Genomic DNA, 26,052 nt, shown 5'->3' with positions numbered 1-26,052 from the left:
ACGTCAAGCACAAATGTCAGTTACTTTATGATGCATGTCGCTGTGTGACGTAAAAGAAATTTAAGAATTAGATTCCATATTATACATATTATATTTAGTATATTCTTATTTCCTAATAAGAAAGATTTTTGCAATCTGTCATCCTTAACTTGTAGGCCTACATTATGAGAAATATACTGTTTCTCTGCCTCCTTTCCAAGGTCTGAATTCCTGAAAGACGATAAATCTGCCAAGTGTTTTGTTTCTCCAGAACAGAGGGGCCTTGATGAGCCATTTCACAACCTTGGCAGAGCGAAGGCTTGTGGCGTTTTCTGTTTCTCTATCATAGTTTACACCCAGAGAGATATGATGGCTCCAAAGAGACATCACAGATCTGAGGGGCATGACCTGGACATCATGAGAGCCACTTCAGTTGGAGATATAAAAATACAACTGGACAACATAAAATGTAATTAATTATCTCATAATGAAAATGATCTGTCCTTTCTTCTGATTTTGAGGTGAAATGTGACCTGAACATCCCAATTTTCGAACAAACAAATGAATTATGCAAACTAATAACTAATAATTGGTAATTGTAAGAACTGTTTATCTGGGTAATTAAGGAGGATTATGGGAAACTTGAAACTTTTGTATCAGATGTAACCAATAGTAATTACGGTGTAATTCATAAACATCATCAGACAAGGAACGAATCATGAGATGTTATGGAGCACTTATATAGTACATTTCATCAAAATGCTGCACACAAAACAGGACACAAATACAGGACAGATTCAATTACAAATGAAGGTACCTTTTATTGCAAACATTTGAGGACTTTGGCACCTGCAAGGCACAGAATACACTTGAGAGAACAGAGTCGAATGGGTCTGCAAAGGAACTGGGGAAAACAATTTCATTTTCACATAGGAAATTCCTTTCACAGAAAGGACAAAGTTTAGCTGCAAACATAAAGGGTAAACAATACATGGAGTCCATGTGTGATCGGCTGTTATCTGCAAGCAGAACCGATGCGAGTGTTCAGTCACCATGAAATCCAACAGCAACCAAAATTATTAGACAGTTTGGCCATTTCAGATTCACTGCTGCTTTTCAAAGGGGAAGGAGAGATGAATGTGAAGACGGGTCAGGGCATCTATATGTACTGTACTAGTTCAGCAGAACGCACTAAGTCATGACACCAAGACCCACATGCACATGAGCTTTTAAGTGCTGTTCATTCAAAGCCTTTCAAACCACCCATGCAATGAGGAGCATTTAACTAGAAGTGGGTTTCCATGTCTAACTGCACTGATCTATGCAAATTCTTCATGTTTAGTGTCTACCTCCCCTAATGTTCACACACACTCTCTTTCTTGTTTAGATGGAAGAATTGCACGTTGCAACCTTTACATAAAGTTTATAATACTGTCTCCCGTTAACAGCTTAATACTGACAGGCAACACACCATTAAAACACACACACACACACACACAGCAGTCATTCTTTATAAAACTATATAATAAAGACAAACTTCCAGTTAGACAAATAAACAATCAACAGACAGATAAAGAAAATGGGAACCTCTAAAGGAAGGTCTATGGAAGACTTGACCCGATCAGCATCAGTATCAGCTGTGTGCAAACGTCTCTAAAACAAGAGCCGCGGCGGCTTGAAATCCCATCAGTCATTTATCCTGCGGGGCGGCACACCCCGGAATAGGGCCCTCTGATTATGATGCTCACATGATTCGGTGGCCACAATCCCAAAAAAGTTCATTAGGTTTAGTGTTATTCTGGGAGACAAGACTGGGGCGTTTCCTTAGAGATGAGGGTGGAAGTAAACAGGAGTGCAGAAACTTTAGTTTTATGTTCTGAGAACCTGCATAGTGAATTCAAGGCACTGAGGGTTTATTTAGGGCAGCACACACATACACACATTTTTGGATACTTTGGTAAGGCAGCTTTTTCTAGATTTTAATATTTTGGCATTAGGATGGTGCAGATTCTCTTGCTCGTTTTGGATACACACGCGCACACACGTACTAAATGACCTTAAATGGATAGTTCACCCAAAAATGAAAAAATTCTGTCATCGTTTACTCACCATAATGTCGTTCCAAACCTGTATGACTTTTTTTCTTATGTGGAACACAAAAGAATCATTTATCAGATTGTTTATGCTGCTCTTTTCCATATAATGAAATTAAATGGTAGATAGGGCTGTCAAACTCCTAAGAATACAACCATAAAACCATAAAAGCTATCGTATGACTATAGATCCTAGTCAGGGTAAACACCATATTGAATATAACAGGACAGTTCACCTATAATTTTTTTTTTTTTTTTTAAACAGTTCACCCTCATGTCATTCCAAATGTTCCAAATGAAGAATGTTTTCTCCAGAATATCTTCTTTTGTGTTCCACAGAAGAAAGAAAACCATACAGGTTTGGAATGACATGAGGGTGAGTAAATGATGACATAACTATAATTTATGGATGGACTATACATTTAACACAGATGAAAACGAGGCTGTAAAAGATTGCGCTGTCCTAGAGCACACCTAGATCAAACTCACAACTTTCAAAATTGTTTTATGGACTTATAGTGTAGTGTTTTGAATGGTGTAAAACAAGAGTACAAACCATTTAATCTTTTACAGCCTAGTTTTCATTTCTTTCAAAAAAGGTCTATAGCACACAAGACTACTTTTATGATGCTTTTGCATTCTTTTTCATCGTAACAGCATGGAAAAATGCAACCAGCAGAGCCATCTGAATTTCTCCTTTTGTGTTCCACAGAGGAAAGAACGTCAGGTTTGTATCGAAGTGAGAGTAAGTAACTAATCACATAATTTATGTTTTTCCGTTTACCATCCCTTCAATAATAACATCCTGTAATTCGTAATTTGTTCTGGGGCTCTTTTCAATGCTCTCTGCGTTACACCACGAACTCTGGTTCTGCTTCAGTGGTCATGTGGTCTGTGGTCAGATCTTCTCTGTCCAGATCCAGAGAGAAATACTTGCTGGTTCTCTTGATGGGAAACGTGTGCTGGTTATTCCGGATCCCGGCGCACTGATCCGCAAGTCCCTGGTACCCACAGCCGACCGGGTCCCCGAGGTCTGGCTCGCAGCCGAACGTATAGCTATGTGCGGTGTCCTGGCAAAGCTCCGCCCACTCCTGACAGTTCCTCTGGAACAGACGAACGTCGTCAAGTGATTGGCTGTGGCGGTCTGTGGAGCTCTGGCCCTTCCTGCCCATCGCCGTCTAATAAAACAAAGACAACAAAACCAACGTCAGCACTTAGGAAACAACAAGCCGCATTAAAACACAGAAATCACCGACTACACTAACTCTCAACTAACCCTAAAATCTCAGAGAGCGGTTAGCTGTACACTCACATGAATTCACAGATGAGAAACGACAATGCTGTTGGGTGTAGGGTAAGGCTGCCCTAAACAAATACTGTTAAGAGGAAGTGGGGTTACCAGCACTGTTAAAAGAGATTACAGAATTACTCAACAGAAGAATGATACAGCTCAAAATGCAGAGTTGACGTCCTCGGTTTAACTTCAGCGGTTGAGAACTTGAGACAGTGTCGTTCAACAGCTGTTATGCATTGAGTGTTTGTGTGTGTATAGTTGCACCTGAGGGAGACACTCGATGCTCTGGCCTCTCATTCTCACTATGGTCTCTGATGAGCTGGATGTGGAAGAGCCGACTTCCTTCACCACTAACCCTGAAAAGCACAAACACATATACAACATACACATACATCATTAACGTAATCATTCTTTATCATTTGAAGGTTACTCTACTAGTCAGACTAGGGTGCACAGTACCAAAATTAGTAGTTGATAAAAACACCTCTGCCTTCAAGCCTTCCTCAATTAAGTAAACACTGCTTGAATTTAGATTCTTACACTTTTTGACCAGTGATTTCCTTTGCACCGTAAAAATTGCCATGGCTTTGGGGAATTTATCAATGTCCAAAGACTTTTTCAGGTCTAGAAATCATCATTTAAAAGTGTCCTACATACCGCCATGCCCTTCATTCACCCTTGGAAGTTCCAGGACAGCAAGAATTTGACTGACAAACTGACTTGGCACTGAAAGGTCACAGATCGACTCAATCTACAGCTAATGCCTCCAGAGATGACACAGCTTGTATTTACACACCTGTCAGCAACAGGTGTGGTCGTTAAACCTGAACCCACTAATTAAAAGAGGTGTTCTGTATTCTATTCTTGGCACTGTGGGTAAATCTCACAAAAACACATTGTTTTTTTTTTAAACACATTGTTCTGCATTGCGATCATTTGCATCATGGTGTGTGTTTGTGCGTATATATAGGGTACAACAGGGCTAAAGGCACTGTGGGGGAAAAGGCGCCTTTGATTTGATTTTCCTCTAAACCAGCAGATGGTACGGTGGCCGAGAGAGCTCAACGCGCTGCAACTGAAGAAAACACATGCAAATAGAAAAAACACCCGCAAATGAAGAAAACATCTTCATCAGTTTCACAACACGTGTGTGCTCCAAATACTCACAACACAACCAAATACAGAAACGCTCTGCAAAAGTTCACAACACAAACAAATACAGAAACGCGCTGCAAATAGGACAGAACACAACGGAAATGTTTCCGGGGAACCCAATAAGTGACGGACGGACGGCTGGGACGTGCTTATTGCTCGTGAGCTTCTTATACTGTCTATGGCTTTACCTATGCCCTACTCTCTTAAAAGGGCAGACGGCAGAGCCCTTGAATTGGGCACTTTGGAGGGAACGGGGCACTTGTGTGCCATTATGTTGATGAAGGGAGCAACCAGAGAATGTCTAAGCAACGAAACACAACGTAATTTCCTCATTATTTTCACCTGGGATGTTCCCATGACAACGCAGCGCGTGTCCATCAGCTGAATAGCTGTTCTTACCAGAAATATAGTATTATTGCTGTTAACATAACTGTTGCAAATAAATATACAAAGTTTTTAAAATATGCGTTATATCTGTGTGTGAGTGTCTCAACTTTAAAACTTGCCGTCTCATATTTGGACCCTAGCTGCATTCTAACATTTCTTATGAAACTTATTTTAACATAACATGACAAAATTTGTACAATGTAACTGATGTATAGATTAATGTCTTTCCCTCATGTTCTTTTTCTCTCTCTTTTTTTATTTATTTATTTTAGTCTTCAGCTCATTGTTCTTTTTAGTATTCTTATGACATTGAACATATTGTAAATACATTTTGTATATTGTATACAAAGTTTTATGTCATAAACGTGTCATCTCTGTATGTTTTGCAAAAAAAAAAATAATAATAAAAGTAGACAGCTGTAAGCACGTCCCAGCCGGGTCCGTCACTTACTGGGTTCCCCGGAAACATTTCCGTTGTGTTCTGTTCTATTTGCAGCGCGTTTCTGCATTTGTTTGTGTTGTGAACTTTTGCAGAGCGTTTCTGTATTTGGTTGTGTTGTGAGTATTTGGAGCACACATGTGTTGTGAAACTGATGAAGATGTTTTCTTAATTTGCAGGTGTTTTTCTATTTGCATGCGTTTTCTTCAGTTGCAGCTCGTTGAGCTCTCTCGGCCACCGTAAGATGGCACAAAAACATACCGCAGCACTTTCCGAAACATCCGCTTTTCAAGATGCACGTGAAAATTTGTCTGATCTTTGACGTGATCGCAGGCAGCAGCGCAAGTTGATTCAGTGCTAATTTGATCTAATATTTGATGTTTTTTTAAATGTTGTAGATTTAAGTAGCAAACGAGAATCGATAAAATTTATATTTTGAGACAAAGGTCGACTTAATGGTATTCAGTTTTGTTCAAGGTAAATAAACAATAACGGAAGAATATGTAAAAGTATGGTATTTGGGGTAAAAAGCTTATCTGCTGTCAGGGCGAAAGGCACAATAATTAACATGATAATAAATATCTGGCTGACTTTTCCATTTGTTGACATGACATGGTTAGATTCAGATGGTAAATATCATATATTAAGTTTGGTGTCCATATTCATAATGAAACAATCATATTTAAAAAAAATATGATATTAATCATATCATATGATAAAATATTATTTATTGTTACTACTGTGAATCTATATTAAATTATTAAGTGCTTTCAGAATCTTTACTTTTTTTAAATAATTTAGTTTCTGTATTTTTAAAATATATTGTTATATTAACATATTTTAATGACAGTATATTTATTGAACAAAAAAAAGCATTTTTTTATTTATCACAATAAACAGAAGACTGGTGTAACTTGGCTAAAGTGATTGTTTTGAACATTATTAAAACATATTTTAGCTAAAGTATTGCCTTTTGCCACGTGTGTGGATTAAAAATCCCTCAAATATTTATACATTTTTTAAACAAAATGAACCACTTTTCTGATTTATTTTCACACAAAATCTATTCCTCCATCAATGTTCAATACAAACATATATATTTTTTCTGCATTCATACACTTTGGGAATGTTTTTTTCTTAAGGTGTGCCTTTAGCCCCGTTGTACCCTATATATATATATATATATATATATATATATATATATATATATATATATATATATATATATATATATATATACACACACACATGTACACACACACACAGTAGTCAACATTTGAAGTGGATCAAAACCTTTCATCAAAGTTAAACATGAATTTTGAACAATACCCGTTCTTGTCTTAGGACAACTTTGATTAACTTTTTTGATCAACTTCAACTGCTGACTACTATATATATATATATATATATGCTGATTTGATCATGAGAAGGAATGTTTCTTGAGCACCAGTGTTAAAAACAGTTGAGCTGCTTAATATGTTTGTGGAAATGGATAATTCTTTTGATTAATAGAAAGTTCAAAAGAACAGCGTTTATTTAAAACAATAGTTTTGTAACAATGTCAGATTCTTAACGGTCACTTTTTCAAGTTAATGCATCAAGCCTAAACTATTAACATAACATAACCTGTATGCATACCGGAGCATCCGTTGTTCTGTGCTGACAGCATGTCCTCTGTAATGTGGATACATAGTTCCTGGCTGAGTTCTAAATCATGAAGATCTTCACAAGTTTTTGGATCATCAACCAGCATCTCAATCTCTTAAGAAAAACACAAACAAAGATTTGATCAATGCAGCCATTTAATCATACAGCATTTATTATTGATACTGTTATTACTAATGTAATGAGTCTTTGAGTTGCCATTTAACTGTGTCTCTTACCGTCTTCATCCAGGCAGTGCTCCTTGCTGCTGCTCTCGATGCCAGACGTGTGTGTGCTGGCATGACTGGTGTTGGAAGACGAGTGTGCTCTCAGCGGTCGGTGGGGTGTGTTTGTAGGGGTTCGGAAACTGTCGGTGTCGACGCCGGATGTGCGGGAGCTGCCATGACTTGTGGTGGAGTGTCGTGAGAAGGGATTGGGTCGTGACGTGCTGCCAGCACTGCTGCCGCTGGCACGTGAACGCTGCTCCAAATGATCCATGTCCGCCTCCAGAGCATCACTGATATACGACTCCCTGTACTGCTTCTTTTCTGAGAACACAGTTTAATAATGTCAACCATATACTCCAAGTCCTTTGCAAAACAAAACAATAATAATTTCATGACAAAAAAATTCATGCTGCTGAGAATGACTTTGTTGATATTCAATATCTTGAGTCACGTGTGTAAAGTCAGTGTTATTTAATTTGATCAATATTTTGAATTAGCATTTATTGTTATATTTTTGGTTTTCATGATCATTTTACTTTCATTTTTAGCTATTTCGTTATGTGCGTAATTTTAATTTTTTTATATAAATATTTTATTTCAGTTTTGGCTTTTAAATTGTATTTATTTCCAGTTAATAATTTTAGTTCTTCAACTTAAGCTTATTTTAATTAATTGCCAATGCAACATTTCTAATTAACGTTTACTTTAAGTTTTTCAACTAGATAAATTATATTTTATTTTATATGTACAATATATGCCAATAATATATGCCTTATTTGTCTGTATATCACAGATTTCATGTACATTTCAATTATTAACTTAGGAAACGTTCCTGTTACCGTATTGTGCATATTTGTAAGATACCTTCATTTTCCTCTAGTCGCCGAACTTGTTTCAGCACAGGCTGTAGGTTCATATACAATCTGTGGCTGTTGCTGAGCAGCTGCAGGAGGTGTCGTGAACGCAGAGGACAGCCTGTGTAGTAGATGAGCTTCCTGGCTGAAGGCAAACCATCGGGAAGAATCTCAAACCTCTTCCCCTGTGGAAAGGAAACGGGTCAAAGGTTGATTCATCTGAAATGTAAACAGTGACCCTAATAGCACAGAATTATACACTTGACATTTAAATTATACTAATAAAGTACTGTAATACTGACCACAAACACCAGTTTTCCCACATTGGTCCAGGGAAAATCATATAAGAGTTGCCTGACAGTTCCCACATTCTTAAAAAAATCAAATTGAACCATCATAACATAGAAATGCACAATATATATATTCGAAAAGAGCAGTATTTTTTGCAAGTTTGCTGTACAATCTCACTCAGTAAGTGTTCAAACAGCATACCTGGAAAATCTGAATCCCACGTAAGGTCAGTCCCAGAGATAAAGAGGCCTCTAACTCTTTCTTATCCTGACAGAAAGAATATTTTTCATTATGTTCAAAATCACACTGCATGTGCACTTACACAAACTGTCAATAGTTCTTCTCTGACCTTGTAAAGGCGGTAATAATGAACAGTCACGTCGTCCAAGAGCGCTGCTTCCTTTATGTACTTCAGCTGGGCCTCTGATGCTGTAAGGGCAAACTGTTCTTTGTGCATGTTTGGAATATGACGGAGAATATAGTCACATCCTCTCTTAGAAATTACCTAGAAAAGAGAAAACCGAAATAATAATAATAAAGCACACCTTTTGACTGAAAAATTTACTGGTACGTGACTTTCCGGTATGGTTGATAACTGCATTTAGATTTTTTAAAATAATTTTATAGAGATTGCACTCACTTTTAATACAGTAGAATATTTTTGATCTGATCAAAATAATAATAAAAAAGTATATTAACTAAATAATTTCTATTAGTTTTCCATGACTTTATAAGATTTTAATTTCCATAATATTAAAATACAATCATTTAAAAACTAGTTACTTGCCAGTAGTTTAGTAACTTTGTTAGGAACACAACAAAATTAAACAAAATTATATATATGTGTGTGTGTGTGTGTGTGTCATGAGTGTCACTGTGTGATTGGTATGGTAATGGGTCAGACAATGTTGATATGTTTGGTCTTGGCGGAACAGATCTGCTACGCTGCTGCTGTTTTTGCTGCTGCAGGGCAAGTACGGGACTTGCTACTGCCAATGCATACACGACACACTGCTGTGAGCAAGACAAGCTAGGAAAAGTGGGTTTCTGAAAGTGCGTTGCATTGCTTAATGCAAACAAGTATTTGAAGGTTGAGCACGCAAGCTCATGGGCTACTGATACAGCAAGAAACAATCAGCTGTGCCCTATAGATAATGATGTGATTACGAGCAGGTTGAGTTAAATGACCTATTAGCCTGGGCCATCTAGAGTTTCATGACAGAACTTTGCATTCATATATACTGTGTGTATATATATAAATATAAATATATGTATGCATGTATGTATGTATGCACACACACACGCATACATACATACATACATACATAACATTTTCTCAGTTCACCCATCAATTGCAGGTGACCTTACCTATAGCATCCCATACGGAATTCTTTTTTCTTTTTTCTAACCAAAATATATTTTAAATATATGCTAAATATGTGTTGTAACAGTGCAGCTCAACATAAATATATTTAGTTTCAACCTTTATTTACCAAAATATATTTCAAAATGTATTTCAGGGGCAAGAAAATACACTTCCAATCTTACAGTAGCCTATATTTAGGCTAAATGCAAATGTAGATGGAATAGCCTACTAGAGATCAAAATGATCAAAAAAGATTTATAATTTAATCATGTAAAAAAAATATATATATATTGTGTATATATATATTTGGATTTATACAAATATACCGCATATATAGTCCTAGTTGTCAGCCTTGGCTACAGTGATGCCCCTGAACACGTATAAAAACACAAGAAGCCTCAGCACAGTGCTGTCAGCAGTCTCTGTAATCTACCAGTTCTACAGCAGTGTCTATCTCTGACTGCACCATCCTGCAGTGAAGGAGCGCCTCTCACCATGTGTGTTCAGATGATAGCACAGCTCAGCAAGCCTGAAGTTAATGCACCCAAGATTCTCTCTAAAAGCTTTCAACTATTTTTAACATCAATCCCCTACATGCACTGATAAATAAAAAGTTTTTTTTGTTTTTTTTACAAAAAGCTCTATTCAATGTTGCTGAAATATTTAGGGACAACACAGTGCAGCCCATAAACCACACACAGAGGGCGGTCGGAGCGAACACACGTTTAACAAGCTTGATCAGCATAATGGTTCATCAGGAAGTAGTTTAATGGGGTGCTGTGCAGTCTTACCCAGGAGGGGAAATAAGCTTCCGGCTGAAAATAGGCACCAAAGTGTTTGTTCCGTTTGAAGTTTCCCAGGTCAGCCTGCAGCGCAAATGCAGCCAGAAGGAAATAAGCCTCTTCTCTCTGGATGCACTGAGACTGCAGTACCTGCTTCCGCAACTGCCAATAGTAATAATACCGTGCCATGCGATCGCTAAAACAGATAGACACATATAGAACATATTCAGTCATTTTTCTATAGACATTTTGAATGTTTAAAAGTTTGGGGTCAGTACGATTTATGCTTTTGAAAGAAGTCTCTTATGTTCACCAAGGCTGCATTTTAATTTGATCAAAAATACAGTAAAAACAGCAATATTGTGAAGCATTATTACAATAAAATAATTGTTTTCAATTGTAATATATTATAAAATGTCATTTATTACTGTGATGGTAAAGCTGAATTTTCAGCATCATTATTCGAGTCTTCAGTGTCACATGATCCTTCAGAAATCATTCTAATATGCTGATTTGGTGCTTAAGAAACATTTCTTATTATTATCAATGTTGTAATATTTTTGTGGAAACCTTAATACTTTTTCCCAGAATTCTTTGATGAATAGAAAGTTTAAAAGAATAAATTTGAAATAGAATTTTTGTAACAATGTACAGTATTTGCTGTCACTTTTGATCAACGCAATGCATGCTTGCTGAATAAGAGTACTAAAAGAATCTTACTGACCCCAAACATTTGAACGGCAGTGTAGATGTGTAGATGTCTCACCTGATAAGTCTTCCATTTTCAACATAATACTGTGCTCTGAAGTGAACGATCATTGGAGGTCCAAACTGGTCAATTCCCTGCAGTTGGTAAAAATTCTGTCAAAGCGTGCAACAACAACAAAAGATTCCCCCAAGAAAATCAAACTCTGTTTGCATGATACCTTGCTGGCTTCCCGTTTCCACTCTTTTGGACAATATTTTGACAGTTTCTGTCCCAGTTCCATATATATGTGTTCATTATCTAGGAGAGAAAGCACGCTTAAAATACACAGAAACGCACATGCATTTAGGTCTTTAATGTTTGTGTATATATGTAATTGATAATGTGGGAAAATTACAAACAGCATCCAGTAATTAATTACAGCAAAATAAACCCTGACAGAGTGATCAAGACCAAAATGCAAAGCAAAAAATGCAATAATAAAATTGCCAGGCCATATATTATCCCAAAAATTTTAAAATTAAAGGAATAAATGGAGAAAAAACATTTTTATTTGAGTTGAAATTATTTTATGAAGAGAATAAAGACACAACACAGAGTGATACAACAGACCTGAAACCCCAAGGATGGCAATATCAGAAATCTTTGACCTTGTGGGGACATTTTTTGGTTCCCATGAGGAAAACAGCTTATAAATTATAAGTGTGTGTGTGTGTGTGTGTCTTACTCTGAATAACACTGAGGCCAAACAGATGACAGTCCTTCAATCTAAGCAGATCACAGACCTGCCCCAACAACTCCTGACACACAGTCTTAACCTGAGAGAGAAGAACAGAGATGGTATGAGAGATCACCTGTATTACAGAGAAAAAAAAAGGATATAGTGTGTGTTTTTCAGTGGTGGAACAGGTTTTACTTTTCAATGGAATTTTGTTTATATTATTTTGATGTCTGTAATAGTACTCAAAAAAGCAGCTTCTCTAACTATATTAAACCATGAAATTACTCAACAAAAAAAATAGAGCTGTATTTTTACAATATTTAATAGTCATCAGGAAGAGCTCAGGATGCTCCTTGCGGGATGCAACATCGGAGCGGGACCCTAAATGACATGTTTAGAGCATGTTGTCTATCAGAAACAATCTTTGCATATGATTCAAATAGATAAAGATAATTGTAATTGCCACATTTTTTATGAAATCATGGAAGAAGCTGTGCTTTCCGTGCAATCGCCACTGGTGTGTGTGTCATTGAGTGCATGGAGTTGTACTTACACTGACTATTACGTTGAGCGTTTCATCATTCGGGAGGAACACACACACACACCGGCGGTCCTGCATCATCTTGTTATTGTGGAAAGTCAGTTTGTTCATCTTTAAGAGGCTGCAGCCTGTAGATTCGTGCCCCTCACTGGAGCTCCACCCCTGAGCACCTCCCAGTCACAATGGGTTTAGATAATTTAGACACACACACACATAAAAAAAAAAAAAACATGCACGCGATCCTGCGACCAGAGAACTTAAACCTCACAACTGTTTCAAACCAACAGTTTCTCTTGCATCAACAGTCACACCACACAAACACACAGCAGATCCACCGTCAGACTCTGAAAAAGACAGAAAGACAAAAATAAATGATTTTAACAGGCGTACAACTAGAAACATCATGCACACTGGCAGGCAGCTCTCCAAATATTTCACTGAAACATTACACAGCTATAATTTACTGGATCTTGAAGGGAACACATAAGACGAGATAAATCTCTTTTTATTCACAAAACAGAAAACAAGGAAAGCTGTTTTTGATACTGATGGACAGTTGTGTGTACATTCCACACGACAACACTCACATTCTGTACTCTGCATTTATATCTGGGTAGAAAATATGGCGCACTACAAATTTGTCACTTCTTTCTGTCATTTTATTGCTCATTTTGAGCATTACAGCATCTTTTGTCAAGTATAATCAGTGTTTGGAATAACGGTAACGACGTTATTTTTTCAGTAACGGGGTAATCTAACTAATTACTTTTCCGTCATTACAACGGCGTTAACATTACTGGACTTTAAAGTCGTTGCGTGCGTGTGAGGTGCGGACGCGATCGAACAGTGGAAACATAAAAACATACTCCGTAATTTTGTTTATGGATATTCAAACTGCAAAGTGTTTAAGTTACTGCTAATTAAAATTTTAAGGAAAACAAATATAACGTTATTAATCTGAAATGTAGCAAATTAATTTTCAATTCATTCAGGTACAATTACCAAACATATCTCAAGGTCTTTTTGTCTTTTTATTAATTTAATTAATGAACTAATTATATAAAACTATTGTCAGTGCACTACAAATAAACTGGTTCTATGCCTTTACTTTATTAATAAAACTTTTAATAAAAAGTTGAGAGTGGTTGATTTAATTTGCTAGAGTTAAATGCACTTTATATGGTGTAACTGTTTACTTTTCTTACAAAGATAATGCTTGAAGTGCAGGATAAACCTCTTGCTGTCTGTCGACATGCAATAAATATCGAAAGTTATGTACAAACACCTGTCTGTTCTACTCATTTCAACTGACTTGTGAAAACTGCTAAAAAAAACAAAACAAATTCTTTGACATATAGCAACTTTTTTTTTAACAGTAACGCAAATAGTTACTTTCCCTGGTAATGAGTTACTTTTATTTTATAGTAATTCAGTTACTAACTCAGTTACTTTTTGGAACAAGTAGTGAGTAACTAACTAATTACTTTTTTAAAGTAACGTTCCCAACACTGAGTATAATGTACTGTCAGCTGGTCATAAAGCTTATATAAACATTAAAGTTACTGTCCACGATAACTGTACTAATTATCCCTCTCATGGCTGCTTATCAAATAAACGCACAGACATGTAATATTGATAAGTGTTGAAATCATTTCATTTTCTCTTTTTGTAGATGAAACAGTCCATAACAATATTAAAAACATTCTGCATAACAACATGGCAAACGATATTCAATATTATTGTTCTGAGTGCACTGACACTATTTGACAAGAACTGAACTGAGCTGGATGATGACCATCACTGTTTTCTGCAGAGCTGCTTTAAAGCAAAATTGAACTCATTTAATAATTGATGATCTTTACAATGGAACTGAAAAAACACTGAATTGAGTTCAGCTGAACAATGACACTTTTTATTTCTTTTTAGAGCTGCATTACAGCCGAATTGAACTATGTTTGCATTATTGAATTATTTGTCAATTGATCACAGTAAAAGCTTCTTTGAAACAATCTGTATTGTATGAAGCGCTATAAAATAAAGGTAACTTGACAAACACAAAAACAATATTAATTTAGCCTAAATATTATGTTATTAATCTTCAGGCCAAGTTACTTTTTCCTACAGACTAGTTTCTACAGACTAGTTTTCTGTTTTAAGTTCTTACCTGATGTCACAAACTTTAACTCATGTTAGGATTCAACAACTCTCTCAGTGATTTTAGATATTTTGGGACATAACATCTGCCTACACAGACATGAAACACTAAAAGACTGTCATCTCACTATCTCCGTCTCCATCAGTATCTGTGATACGAGCACATCTCAAATTACTACAAATAGGCCATATCAAATTTAAAGGAATATTACATGTTATTTTCAAACATATTTCCTTAGTGTACATAAACTAACATTTGCAGAAATATACTTACTATGATCAAGTTGACATATGTTTGAATGTAAGCTTAACATATCAAGAATGGATTTCCTTAAACCTCACTCTATCTATAAAATAGGCCAAAAAATAAAAATCAACTTAATGAAAGTCAGTTTAGTCCTGGTTTTAGTTTTACCGCAGAATAAATTAACTTCATTACTTCAAACGTGGATTTAAATTATTTTCTTTGACAACGTTAAGTATGCTGCCATATTGCTCCACTAATCTCAGCTCTCGTGGCTGGACTTTATTAAAGCTTTTTCTATTGTAATAATAAAAGAAAAAATGTAAGTATATTTTGAAAAAAATCAGGCAAAATGCAAAATGGAGTAGCGAGAAGACTTTGCATGAGAGAGAGACAGAGAGAAAAGGAAAATGTGCAGCAGTCAGGAGAATTCCACCCAACATCTGCTTCTCATTCCAACAATAGAGGCCTTTGATTCTCTCTCACACACATACACACACACACACACTCTCTCTGCTGCACTTACTTCAGATGTGTAATGTTCATATGCATACATCAGATGACAATGACGTGGATTTTGGCTTTTCATATTATGGTTAGGAGTTCATAAGGGATCGACTTTAACAGGTTTCTAGAAACATTGCATGCACTAATAGTTGAAGCCAAGCAGGCAAACGGCTCAATAACGGCCATAAAATCATATAATATATGACGTGACTCATCAAAGTTACATTTTGAGGCCATTTTAATCTGGCATTGCTAAGTAGGACGAAAACAGAATGGAAGAGAGGATTGCATGATTCCACAATTTGTCAGGATGTGTGACGTTATGCGTGACGTTATGTGCGCCACTTCTTTCCTGAAAGGAACGAGAAACTTCCTGGATTTTTTTGGAGACAAATAAAACCCACATATGTATAAAGGTTCCCGTCACAGACTGTTATAATTTGCTACAGTATTAAGGTCTATGTTACGCCTGTCATCCCTGTCATCCCGCTGTAAAAGCTCGTTTTGCCTCAAGGGATCAAATCTTACCTTATCTTAAAAGACGACTGCTGAAGTGCTGGGGTTTAGCTTTTACAAGCACTCTTACATCATCCACTGCGCCTTTACCTCTTGGAAAGGAAACATTTAGAACCAATGCAGACAGAAAGCCCTTCTAGCAAAGTGGAGGAAAACTTACTAAGAAAGATCTAGCAAAAAACAAAGCAACTAAGCAAGCATGGTAGAATGAGTGGTAAGGAAATGCCACCGATAGGTGGAATCCGCATGCCCGGACCTGCTCAGAGACACTGTTGGTCCACAGTTATTTAGTGTGATTCTAATCCCAGACACATTCCCCTTTTCACATGCACTGAACTGTTTCTTCATGCCACAGTAGAAGACACAACCAGAGGAGTAGTTGGTCTTACATCATCTGAACCTGTACACCTGTTATTAAATTCATTGTAGAAAAATCATTGAGGAAAGCAGATTTGTTCTACTTAAACATAACACAAAAGATACGGAAAGACTTTGGCATTAATCCAAAATAATAAAGGATAAAAAAAGGAATCTGGAGTCAGTCTATTAATTAAACAGGTGTGAACAGTCCAACTTGTGGTCATTTGATACACTTATGTTTTCTGCCAACAATGATACAGCTTAACTCTTATTACTTGGGTGAATTCAGGTTGATAAATTGGGACACTTTTTGCCATTGGGAATAGTAGTAATGTTTTAAATATGCAATATGTTTTGCAATAATCCAGCTGTAATCCTCTTCCAAATTAAATTTAGGGCAAATAAAATAAAATAAAAATGGACCAGATATAGAAAAAATACTGTGCATTGTAACTAATTAGACAAATGTTTTTTTTTTATCACCAGTACACTGTCAAAAATGATGAGTCTTGTCATTTTCATTTAAAAAAAATTAAGGTGATAATTAAAAATATTGTGTATATTTTATTAAGAAAATTGTGGTTCAGTGTTTTATTGAAAATATTGAGAACATTCACTAATAAAACCAAGAGATACATTTTCCAAAATTTGTTAAGGAAACACACAGTTTTGAGGCTTGAATTGAGGAACTGATAAAGCTGATAAAATTAAGGAAAAAAGGCTACCTATTTATTTTAAGAGAATTAGCTCAATTCTGCCGTTTTTTTTTAGAAACCATTGTTAGTTCCCAGCATGCTTTGCACATGGCTGGAAATGGAGAGTAGCCTAAATATCAGTAAGTAAACAACAGTAACATTTTTTACATTGTAGTAAAACATAACCATAAGATCTTTGCCTAGATCAACCGTGGATGGAGTAAACGCATAGATGACTTTCAATGTGACCTAATTTTAGGTTAAACCATTTTAAACCACACCTGTCAGAAGAATAATTACTGAAAAAAGATCATAGAGTAATTTTGTGTGTATGTGTGTGTCTGAGCATTAAAGATGCTTTTTTAATTAAAACTTTAAAAGACAAAATAAAAGACATACTTAGTCCCCATAAACATCTCAATCTATGTCATCATGAGCACTACCGTTGTTTTTTGGGGGGGTTTAAAGAAATTAATACTACTTTCATTCAGCAAGGATGTATTAAATTGATCAAAAGTGACAGTAAAGACAATCAATCATAATGTTACAAAATGTTTCTATTTTAAATAAATGCTGTTGTTTTGAACTCTATTCATCAAATAATCCTGACAAAATGTATCTCGGTTTCCACAAAAATATTAAGCAGCACAACGGTTTTCGACGTTGATGATAATGTTTTTTGAGCACCAAATCAGCATATTAGAATGATTTCTGAAGGATCTTGTGAAACTCACTGGAGAATGGGTGCTAAAAATTCATCTTTGCCATCTCAATAAAAAATTTTTAAAAGATTTAGAATATCATATACAAAAGCTTTATGGTTTCAGGTTGTTTTTAAGCCATCCACACACTGCAGTGCTGTGTAAAGTGATTCTAAGTATATGGATCATAAGATTACTTTGACTTAAAAACATCTTTAAAAGTTAAAAAGTTAATGATGTATTAAGCACAAAAGCTGCGGGCTGAATCTGGATATTAGGCACCAAAACAGTACCTTTAAGCAAGACACTGAACCTAAAGTATTGTATCATTTTTTATACAGCCTCTTTCTTCACTGTTATTACCATTTTTCAACAGATACAAATTCTATTCAAGTTCATTAATAATATTAAATGAGTCTTTACACAGAGACTAATGTGTTCCAGTATACCTCCATACATTCAAATAGAGTTTTTAGACAACATACTTTGACACAAGGATGATGTTAACACAGCTGTTGGAGAGGCAAGGCAACACAAAGAACTACATACACACCACATTAAAAGGACTAGGATGCTGCACATGCAATAACAACAAACCTACAAACAATAGCAGTGTCAGCTTAACCCATCCAAGCGAGCCGGGAAACTAATCCATCTTAACCACTCCTACACTGCAACTGAGACAGCCAATCAAAGCGCATGCTTTCTTTAAAATGTTAGAAAAAAAGAAAAGAAAAAAAAAACATGTCAGGTCAGGTGAGAGATACAGTTTCTTCAATCACACAGCATGTTCATGAAGAAGGAGATCATGAAGCCATGCTCACGTAGGTGTATACAGAAGATCAATCTTGACTACCTTTTTTAGAAAAAAAAAAGATTAATCTGGATTTTAATGTCTTTCTCAACAGCACTATTTAGGTGGCCTATCTGGCTACATTCAGGGCCATAAGCACTATAGACAATTAAGGGGGACAAGTCCCAGCACCAATAATTAGAAATGCCCAAATTGTTCACAGAAGACGAGTGCGATTCCAACACAACGTTTTATGCTCTATGATCTCCCAGCGCTGTTTCAGCTGTGTGCTCCTATTCTATGGCTTATGGTAAATTAAGAGCTGTCAATCTGAGCTCCTGCAGGGGCCGGTTGCATAAACTGCTTAGACTAGTCTTAAAAGCAAGTCATCTAATTTATTTTCTTCAAGACTGGTGCTTACTTTTTAAAGTCAGTTACATAAGGTAGATCGGTCTCATTTGAATCAGAAAAGTAAGACTGGTTACCTCTTTACTAATTTCTAGCAGTCAAATTAGTCCTTAAGGCACAGTCTTAACATAAGCCGCTTTCCGACCAAGTAGTTATAGGAACTTAGTTCTAGGAACTGTCCACTTCTAAACAGTTCTAAGAACTACTCTCCCCCAAACTCGGTTTTGCTGTTTGCGTTCGCACTGGCCAAGTGGCCATAGGAACTGGTAGAAGGGGTAAGGGAGTGACGCAAGCACGGTGACTTTTATTTTGACGGCGCGACGGACCTTTATTTTGGCGGCGCTGAGAACGCCAGAGCAAACAATGCTCGCATTCTCTGTGTTTATTAGTTAGCAATCTGTCTAACAGTACTGTTTAATATCTTATTAGATAGAACTGTTATAGAAAGTAGACAGTATATGAAAAAAGGTTATTAGCCTATGCCGTGTGGTTGATGTCCAGTGTTGCTAGCTGGGCAGATAAACATAATCATGGCTTGGTCCCCTCAAAGTTGCGTTGGATTTTCACTTCAGCATAAAGGTTTAGAGACCCATCTATCACTGTTTTCCATGTTTGTATAGTTAGTTTATGGAGTAAATATATAGGCTATAATCTGTGTTTACATTCTAGCTGTTTTAAAAATGGCGGGTGCTGGTGTTCCGTGTGCGTTCGGTCAATCAGCGAACACTAACGTCACGGGTAGTTCCTATAGTGCTGGTTTAGACCCTACTCTGAAGTAGGACCCAAATTAGTTCCTACAAATGGAGTTCCTAGAACTAAAAACGTTCCTAGTTCCTGCGGTGCGAACACGCCGACATCCGGGTACTTTAGCCAATAGTTCTAGGAACTGTGAAAAGGTTCCTCCGGTCGGAAAGCGGCTATAGTGGCTAAGTTTATGCAACTGGACCCAGTGTCTGATTGGTCTCTACTCTCTACACATCGTCCCTCACTATACACACCCATAAGTTTCCATTGGCTGAACTTTCAAATGACGTTGGAAAACACTGCGTCATGATTCCGGAAGTCCTAAAGCTTTAGCCAAGCAGCATGTCATGTCACTCCATTGTCTTATGTTGTGTTTGGTCTCATTTGAGACCAGCTGCTCTAAATAAAGATGTGTGATATACTATGGTTTACTAATGTTTCCAAGTTACAAACCAAAATGTGCCACAAAAACATTACACGTGTGGTGGCAGCGCTTTTTCATTCAAATACTTACTTGGTAGGCTATAGTTTGGTCTCTGACTGAAACAAATACGCTTATTGTATTCTGCTAGTTGAGACCTTTTCAACAATTTATGACCAAATCTATCTGTTATGTATGATTTACAGATCACATTTTCAGGTAAAGCAGTTATTTTTTCACGCTATGAAAATAGAGCACTTCTAATATATCTGCAAATTGTTGTTAAGTGATGGTCATATTCCCTATATTCACTGTAAAGCTTTAAAATTACACTAAAATTAAGCTTACTTGATTTTATAAGATAAGATAACTTGTTTACACTGACATTTCAGTGTTTCAGTTTGCTGTATATTTATTTCGTTTGTTTATCATTTATATTTATGTCCTACATTTGGAAAATATTTTCATTAAATTATGTTTTTAATGCGGTTAATTATATTAAAGGTTATTTATTTTGTGTGTGTCCTGATCTCAGAAAAGTTAGTGCAATGTTTGCCAGTGTCACTGCTTTATGCACGCACTGGAGCGCTTAATTTATATTTTAAATACTCATTATTATGGTTTAGTATTTCTCCCCCGACTAATCAACTAATGGCTTAAATGAACGACTAACAGTCGACTAGGAAAGCCCTATCATTTACATGATTCATGTAATTCATAACTGAATGTGACAAGACAAAGAACGTTTTGCGTTTTCAACACAGACATAAAAATAAGAGTAAATGCGTGCATATTTTAAAATAAAACATTATCTGCAAATAGTTTAAATTGATTACTTCATAATTAGACCTAGAACTTAATTTACCGTTCTTATTTCTTTTTCTCTATTCCCGTAAATCCCTTTTAATCCTTTAATTATTTAATTCCATTAAATGAAAAGACCAATTATTTTTGTTGATATTCTTCTCTTCCATTTAGACGTATATCCGAGTGAAACGGCTTGACAAACAAGAAAAAAAATGTAGGGCCAAACTTGATTTTGTCCATCGGGAACTAACTAGATTGTTGGGTAAGATTGCTATTGCTGCTACATCATGTGATTGACAGGTTGTCCCGCCCTCGTGCCATTAAACACCTCATCAGAGAAGAGATGAGATGTCACTGCAAGAGGAGGGGCAGTTATTTTGTTCAACTATGATTTGTAAGATTTGTTAATGATCATTTAAAATAAATATTCCATTAAAAAAATTTGAATTTCATGGTGACTGACCAAGTATTTTTATGGACATTTCCAAGTCAACGTAATTAGATGAGCCATTTTCTCCAGAATCGCGTAATCACACAGCGGTTTGCACACACAACAGACAAGTTACGCCAGAGAAGGCAGAGGAATCTTTACTCTCTGGGGAGAATTCTTTTTTTGAACATCTATTCTAGCTGCCTTCTGGCAAATACGACGAACACACCCACAAACACACGCACAAATGAAGGGCAGCTCAGCAAAGAAAACATCCTGAGGTTAAAAAAAAAGGAAAGGAAAAGAAACAAAGGAGAGCAGAAAATACTTCCTGTCACCAAACCACCACAAACAAACACACAAGGCAAATTTAACATTATGCCCGGCAAAACTAGACCTCATTATTCTTCAGGGCACGGCATGAGAACACACACAGGATGTGACTACAGACAGACTCAGACAAACCCGCATCTAACTAAACACACTGACGAATCTTAAATGACGAAGTTGATTTGACACGTTTGGCTGGCAGGATGGAATCCCACTCTGATTCAAATGACAAAGTGATCATAACTTGAGTGAATTATGAGTGATCATTGAATACATTTTGAATACCATTTTAGGCTGGAGATTAAAGATGCAAAACTAAACTATAGGCTAAGTCAAATATACAATTGATCAACAGCTCAAAATGTTTTTAATCTCTCAATGAGTTATTGTCAAGGGGCCAATGGAAACGATCCCCCTGGTGGTAATCGGAATGATTGCAGTTTCAGAGGCCTACAGTTCAACCTTACAAACCTATCAATGTGTAAAGCGCATTAAAGATTTTCAGTGCTTATAGAAAATCACTGTAACACAAGAGAGGATAAACGTGAGACCCTTAAATCCCGGTCGGTGTAGAGTTGCACTAGGCTAATATTAAACCCGCCCTGACCGCAAAGAGGAAATTGTGAACATTCCTGAATACAGAAGAGACAAGGAGAGAGAGGGAAAATAAGAATTAATTTTTCCGATTCATGTCCTATTGTGATGCATTTAACCTTGCATGTTCTGTTGAGACTGAGATCACTTCCTGATTGTTCGGGGTCCCCATGTTGTACATGTAAAATTATGACAATCAGCCTAAGTGATTGCTACCCAGCATAGTAATAACCCTTCTATTTATTTTGGGGTCAAAATACAGTAAATAATAAAATATATCAAAACATTTTTGTAAAAAAAATAACTCTTCCAATGTACACCAATCACACAAAAAAAAATGTCTTCATGTTTAATATGTGAAATCTTTGAAACTTACATAATATGTTTGAGACATTTTCTGAAACATTAAATGTTATCGCAAAATTCAATAGCCAATATTTTAATATTAAGAATATTTCTGAGAAATAAAACATTTATCTGGGTCTCAGATCCCATACAGAAGTAAGCATGCCAATGATGCTCCAAAATGCAGTCTAGTTGGGCAACACATCAGGTTTTGAGATACAGCCAATGGTTCTTATTACAGCAGACCTTAACTTGGCCAAACTCCACATTACCGCGTTGGGCTGACTGGGTGCTATAAACCAACCCGAGTACCAACACATTACTCCAAAAATAGCCAGTGGTCAGTGGATGCCATATTATGGTCTACAAGTAGATTGATTTGAGCTTTAAAAAGCCCTTACAAAAATTAACATGGTAATCATAGTTTGCCTCAAAATACTACAAGCAATATCAACTAACGTTACCATAGAGAAACAATGCTTTTAGAATCGTGTCACTTTGTTGTGAAACATCTCTGAAAGCGGTGGCTAATGTCAAGTTACCACAGTTTTACTATAGTAACATTAACTGTAGTAGCTGGCTTCTTGGTGTAAAATATGGTTCGTTACCGTGGTAAATTTACAAAGAGGAGTGCAAACACACTGCTGTGTTTTGGTCAAGCTCCATCGAATCTAGTGTGTGCGCGTGCGCGCGCGCGCGTGTGTGTGCGTGATTTTGCGGGCCAGCGCTGCCACGTAGAATAAGTTATTTGGGAAATGCAAGGAGACTAAACCCTCTGTACATCCTGACCGCCATAAAGATGAAATAATAAAGTTAAAATATCAAAACTCACCTTTTTGGTGGCATTAGTTCTGCGTATTCCCAAAGTATTCCCAAACACACCTTCTTCCATGTAACTCTTGCTTTGATTCCTCTACAGCGCTCGCCAGTCTAGCACATAATCCCGAGCTGCGAACTCAACCCCATCGGGCTCCCCAACACTCACAAATCACTATACATGTGGAGGGAATTTCCCAACCGTGTGTAGGAGGGGTGACAAACACAAAAGGAATCGGCCGGAAACGCGTCTGTTACACGGTGTCTCTTTCCCTCATTTTTTAAAAGCAACGCAGCGGTTGTGAAATCTTTGTGCGATCGAGGTGTTTACATTTAACCGAGCGTGTACGAAAGACCACCCCTCTGCAGCTGACGTTGGTAGCGTCCACGGCTGCTCAACATACCTTTCCCTCAGTCTGCAGGAGAACCGACGAATCCTGATACTAAAGCGAGGGCTTACATTATGAATATTAATGAGGTCCCGTAGACGTTGCTTAGTAACCCTCCCGGAGCGTCCAGTAACGTATTAAGTTAATATTAATGAACCAAGCCTTCTCTATGAAAGGATTTGTGTTGTGCAGCCAATCACGTAGGCGTATTAGGCAAACGTCACGTTACGGGATTAATATTCATGAACTAAATCTTCACTGTAGTAGAATTGGTTCATTCGACGCGTGATGAGAAGATGGCCAGTTGCATATAAAACTGTCTTAAGAACTAGTTTGACCAACTAGCAGTTAGTTGGTTGTAATCAGTCTTACTTTTGGATGTCCATATACTTTTTATATAACTGACTTAAACAGTTATGAACAGTCTTAAAGGGATAATTCACCCAAAAATAAAAATGGTGTCATCATTTACTCACCCTCAAGTCGTTCCCAACCTGTAAAAGTTTCTTTCTTTTGTCGAACACGAAAGAAGATATTTTAAAGAACGTTGGTGACCAGACAGTTGACGGTAGCAATTGACTTCCATAGTATTTTTCCCCTATAATATTTTTTTAACATAACATTCTTTAAAATAACTTCTTTACCTGAGGGTGAGAATGGATTGGAATAACCGTGCAGAGTTGCCAAATCATTTACATAGATCACTTGAAAATACTGTATGGAAAATTAGGAAAGACTTAATGTTCTGTTTTTTATTTTATTATATATATGCCATTGAATAAATATGCTACTGAATTTTGTGAATTTTGTCAATGTTTAGTTTAGGAGGATTAGGGTGGTGAATTGTGTTTGGGCATTAGGGTTAGGGTTTAGTCTCACTCTTAAGTTTTCGGGTTGGGATTGCAGAGTTTATTGTTTACACTAGAGTTAATACACCTTTGCTAAGTGAGAAGGGGTGAAGGGGAAACTAAAGGGGAGAACAAATGGAGACTGTTTCAGGTCATGACCCTGTGTGAGATTCTCAAGAGTCTGAGAACACACAAACTCACTGCTGGTGTGTGTCTTTATTGGCTATGTGAATGTTAGGGCCCAAACATGTTGTTATGAGATTCCTCATGATGAGTCCTTGATGTTAATCATCACACAGTGCACTGCACTCAGGCACTTAAAAAAACAATAACGGCATCAGAGGAGAACGAGAAGAGCCGAATGACTGCGCATTCAGACATATCTAATATAAGCATAATGAAAATGCTAAAACTTCATCTAAAATGAAAAATAAAACTGAAAATATAAAATTAAGGTAATTTTATTTTATTAATGGCAACTATTAATAAAAATTTCCTTTAAGAGACATTAGACAAGATGTAATGTGTTTGAAAATAAAAATATAGTTTTCAGGATAAAGTATTAACTCATCAGAATAAGTCATCAGAGAAATCGCTCACTGCACCTTTAAAAGCAGAAATGTGCTACTCATGCTTTTGCTAAAGAGTTTATATTATTTTTTCTGTGCAGATGTGTGTGTTAGCTGTGTTTTAAATTTTTCTAAAATGTATTTTTATTGATGTGCACACAGTTTTGGGTGGGTGCATGTCTGGTTCTGAGTTACAGATATAATTCCTGTGGTTTTTCTCAACATAAACATTCATTTTCTAGTATCCTGCAATAGTTACCAGGTTAGCTGCCTTTACAAGTTCAATACAGGAGTTTAAAATTAGATATAACTTTGCACAGAGGTTAATAATTGTTTTTATCAATCTCATGTAAACATGTGAAAACTTTGATTGCTGCAAACATGATTTTTGATTGTTTAAACAGAGGCATATTAATCAAAAATATTTGTCTTTAACTTACATAACTCAAAATATCCTTTAGCATGTTATTTTTGCGTAGTAATTTGATAGGAAGGACGTGAGGCAGCTATTGTCCATCATCACGTTCATAAACCAGATTGATCATGTTCTGATGTTAAAAAGATCTTGTGTCATGGTTTTTAAAATTATAACTTATAAAGAGTTTGGCCTGGGAAACACATTTTTTTTAATCGGGTATTTTTAGTGGGGGTTTTGAAGTTTATGTTGCAGGAGGAAATAGAGAAGATTTAAGTAAATATTTGGTCCTGTTTGGGTTTCTGTGCGCAGTCCAGAGTCCAGAGACATTACAGTTTCACTGAAGACGAAACATACTGTAGTTACACATGAAGGTCAAAGACCCGCTACAGCATGTGCTTAGTTTTGGTCATGTGGTCTACAGCTTTTTGTCAATTAACATATTCAGACTAACAATCTAAATGGATTTGCCTCCAGTTTAAAATGG

At 36.4% G+C, this 26,052-nt stretch overlaps 1 protein-coding gene across 3 annotated transcripts; it reads right to left on the bottom strand.

Annotated features, from left to right (window-relative positions):
* Positions 1–777: 777 nt before the first annotated feature.
* On the bottom strand, positions 778–23,816 carry frmd6 (FERM domain containing 6). 3 transcript variants are annotated; one of them, XR_014603608.1, is made up of 15 exons: positions 23,361–23,764; positions 12,492–12,823; positions 11,945–12,035; positions 11,438–11,517; positions 11,278–11,354; positions 10,521–10,707; positions 8,713–8,868; positions 8,565–8,630; positions 8,375–8,443; positions 8,083–8,257; positions 7,231–7,539; positions 6,986–7,108; positions 3,631–3,722; positions 3,385–3,476; positions 778–3,250 (listed from the first exon to the last, which is right to left on the bottom strand). XR_014603608.1 is itself a non-coding variant. In XM_084093710.1 (15 exons), exons 2-15 carry the CDS (start codon positions 12,588–12,590, stop codon positions 3,195–3,197), a joined length of 1,644 nt encoding a protein of 547 aa, XP_083949836.1. In that variant the 5' UTR covers positions 12,591–12,823; positions 23,361–23,816; the 3' UTR covers positions 778–3,194. The 3 variants fall into 3 exon arrangements, 2 of the variants coding, with proteins under 2 accessions (XP_083949836.1, XP_083949835.1); XM_084093710.1 differs by having other exon boundaries at positions 3,385–3,448; positions 23,361–23,816; XM_084093709.1 differs by lacking the exon at positions 3,385–3,476 and having other exon boundaries at positions 23,361–23,762.
* Positions 23,817–26,052: the final 2,236 nt, after the last annotated feature.

This window comes from Abramis brama, assembly GCF_963993115.1.
Source record: "Abramis brama genome assembly, chromosome: 19".
In the NCBI taxonomy this organism is placed as follows: Eukaryota; Metazoa; Chordata; class Actinopteri; order Cypriniformes; family Leuciscidae; genus Abramis; species Abramis brama.
Note: the sequence above shows the minus strand (reverse complement) of the source record. Positions and strands in the feature narration are given on the sequence as shown.

Bases quoted from the DNA above. Each gene is read 5' to 3' on its own strand.
- frmd6 (XM_084093709.1), bottom strand. From the start codon at position 12,590: ATGAACAAACTGACTTTCCACAATAACAAGATGATGCAGGACCGCCGG. The intron at 10,708-11,277 runs GTGAGACATCTA...TATCTGTTTTAG, and splicing joins GAAAATGGAAGACTTATCAG to CGATCGCATGGCACGGTATT. The intron at 8,631-8,712 runs GTCAGAGAAGAA...TCTTTCTGTCAG, and splicing joins ATTATTACCGCCTTTACAAG to GATAAGAAAGAGTTAGAGGC.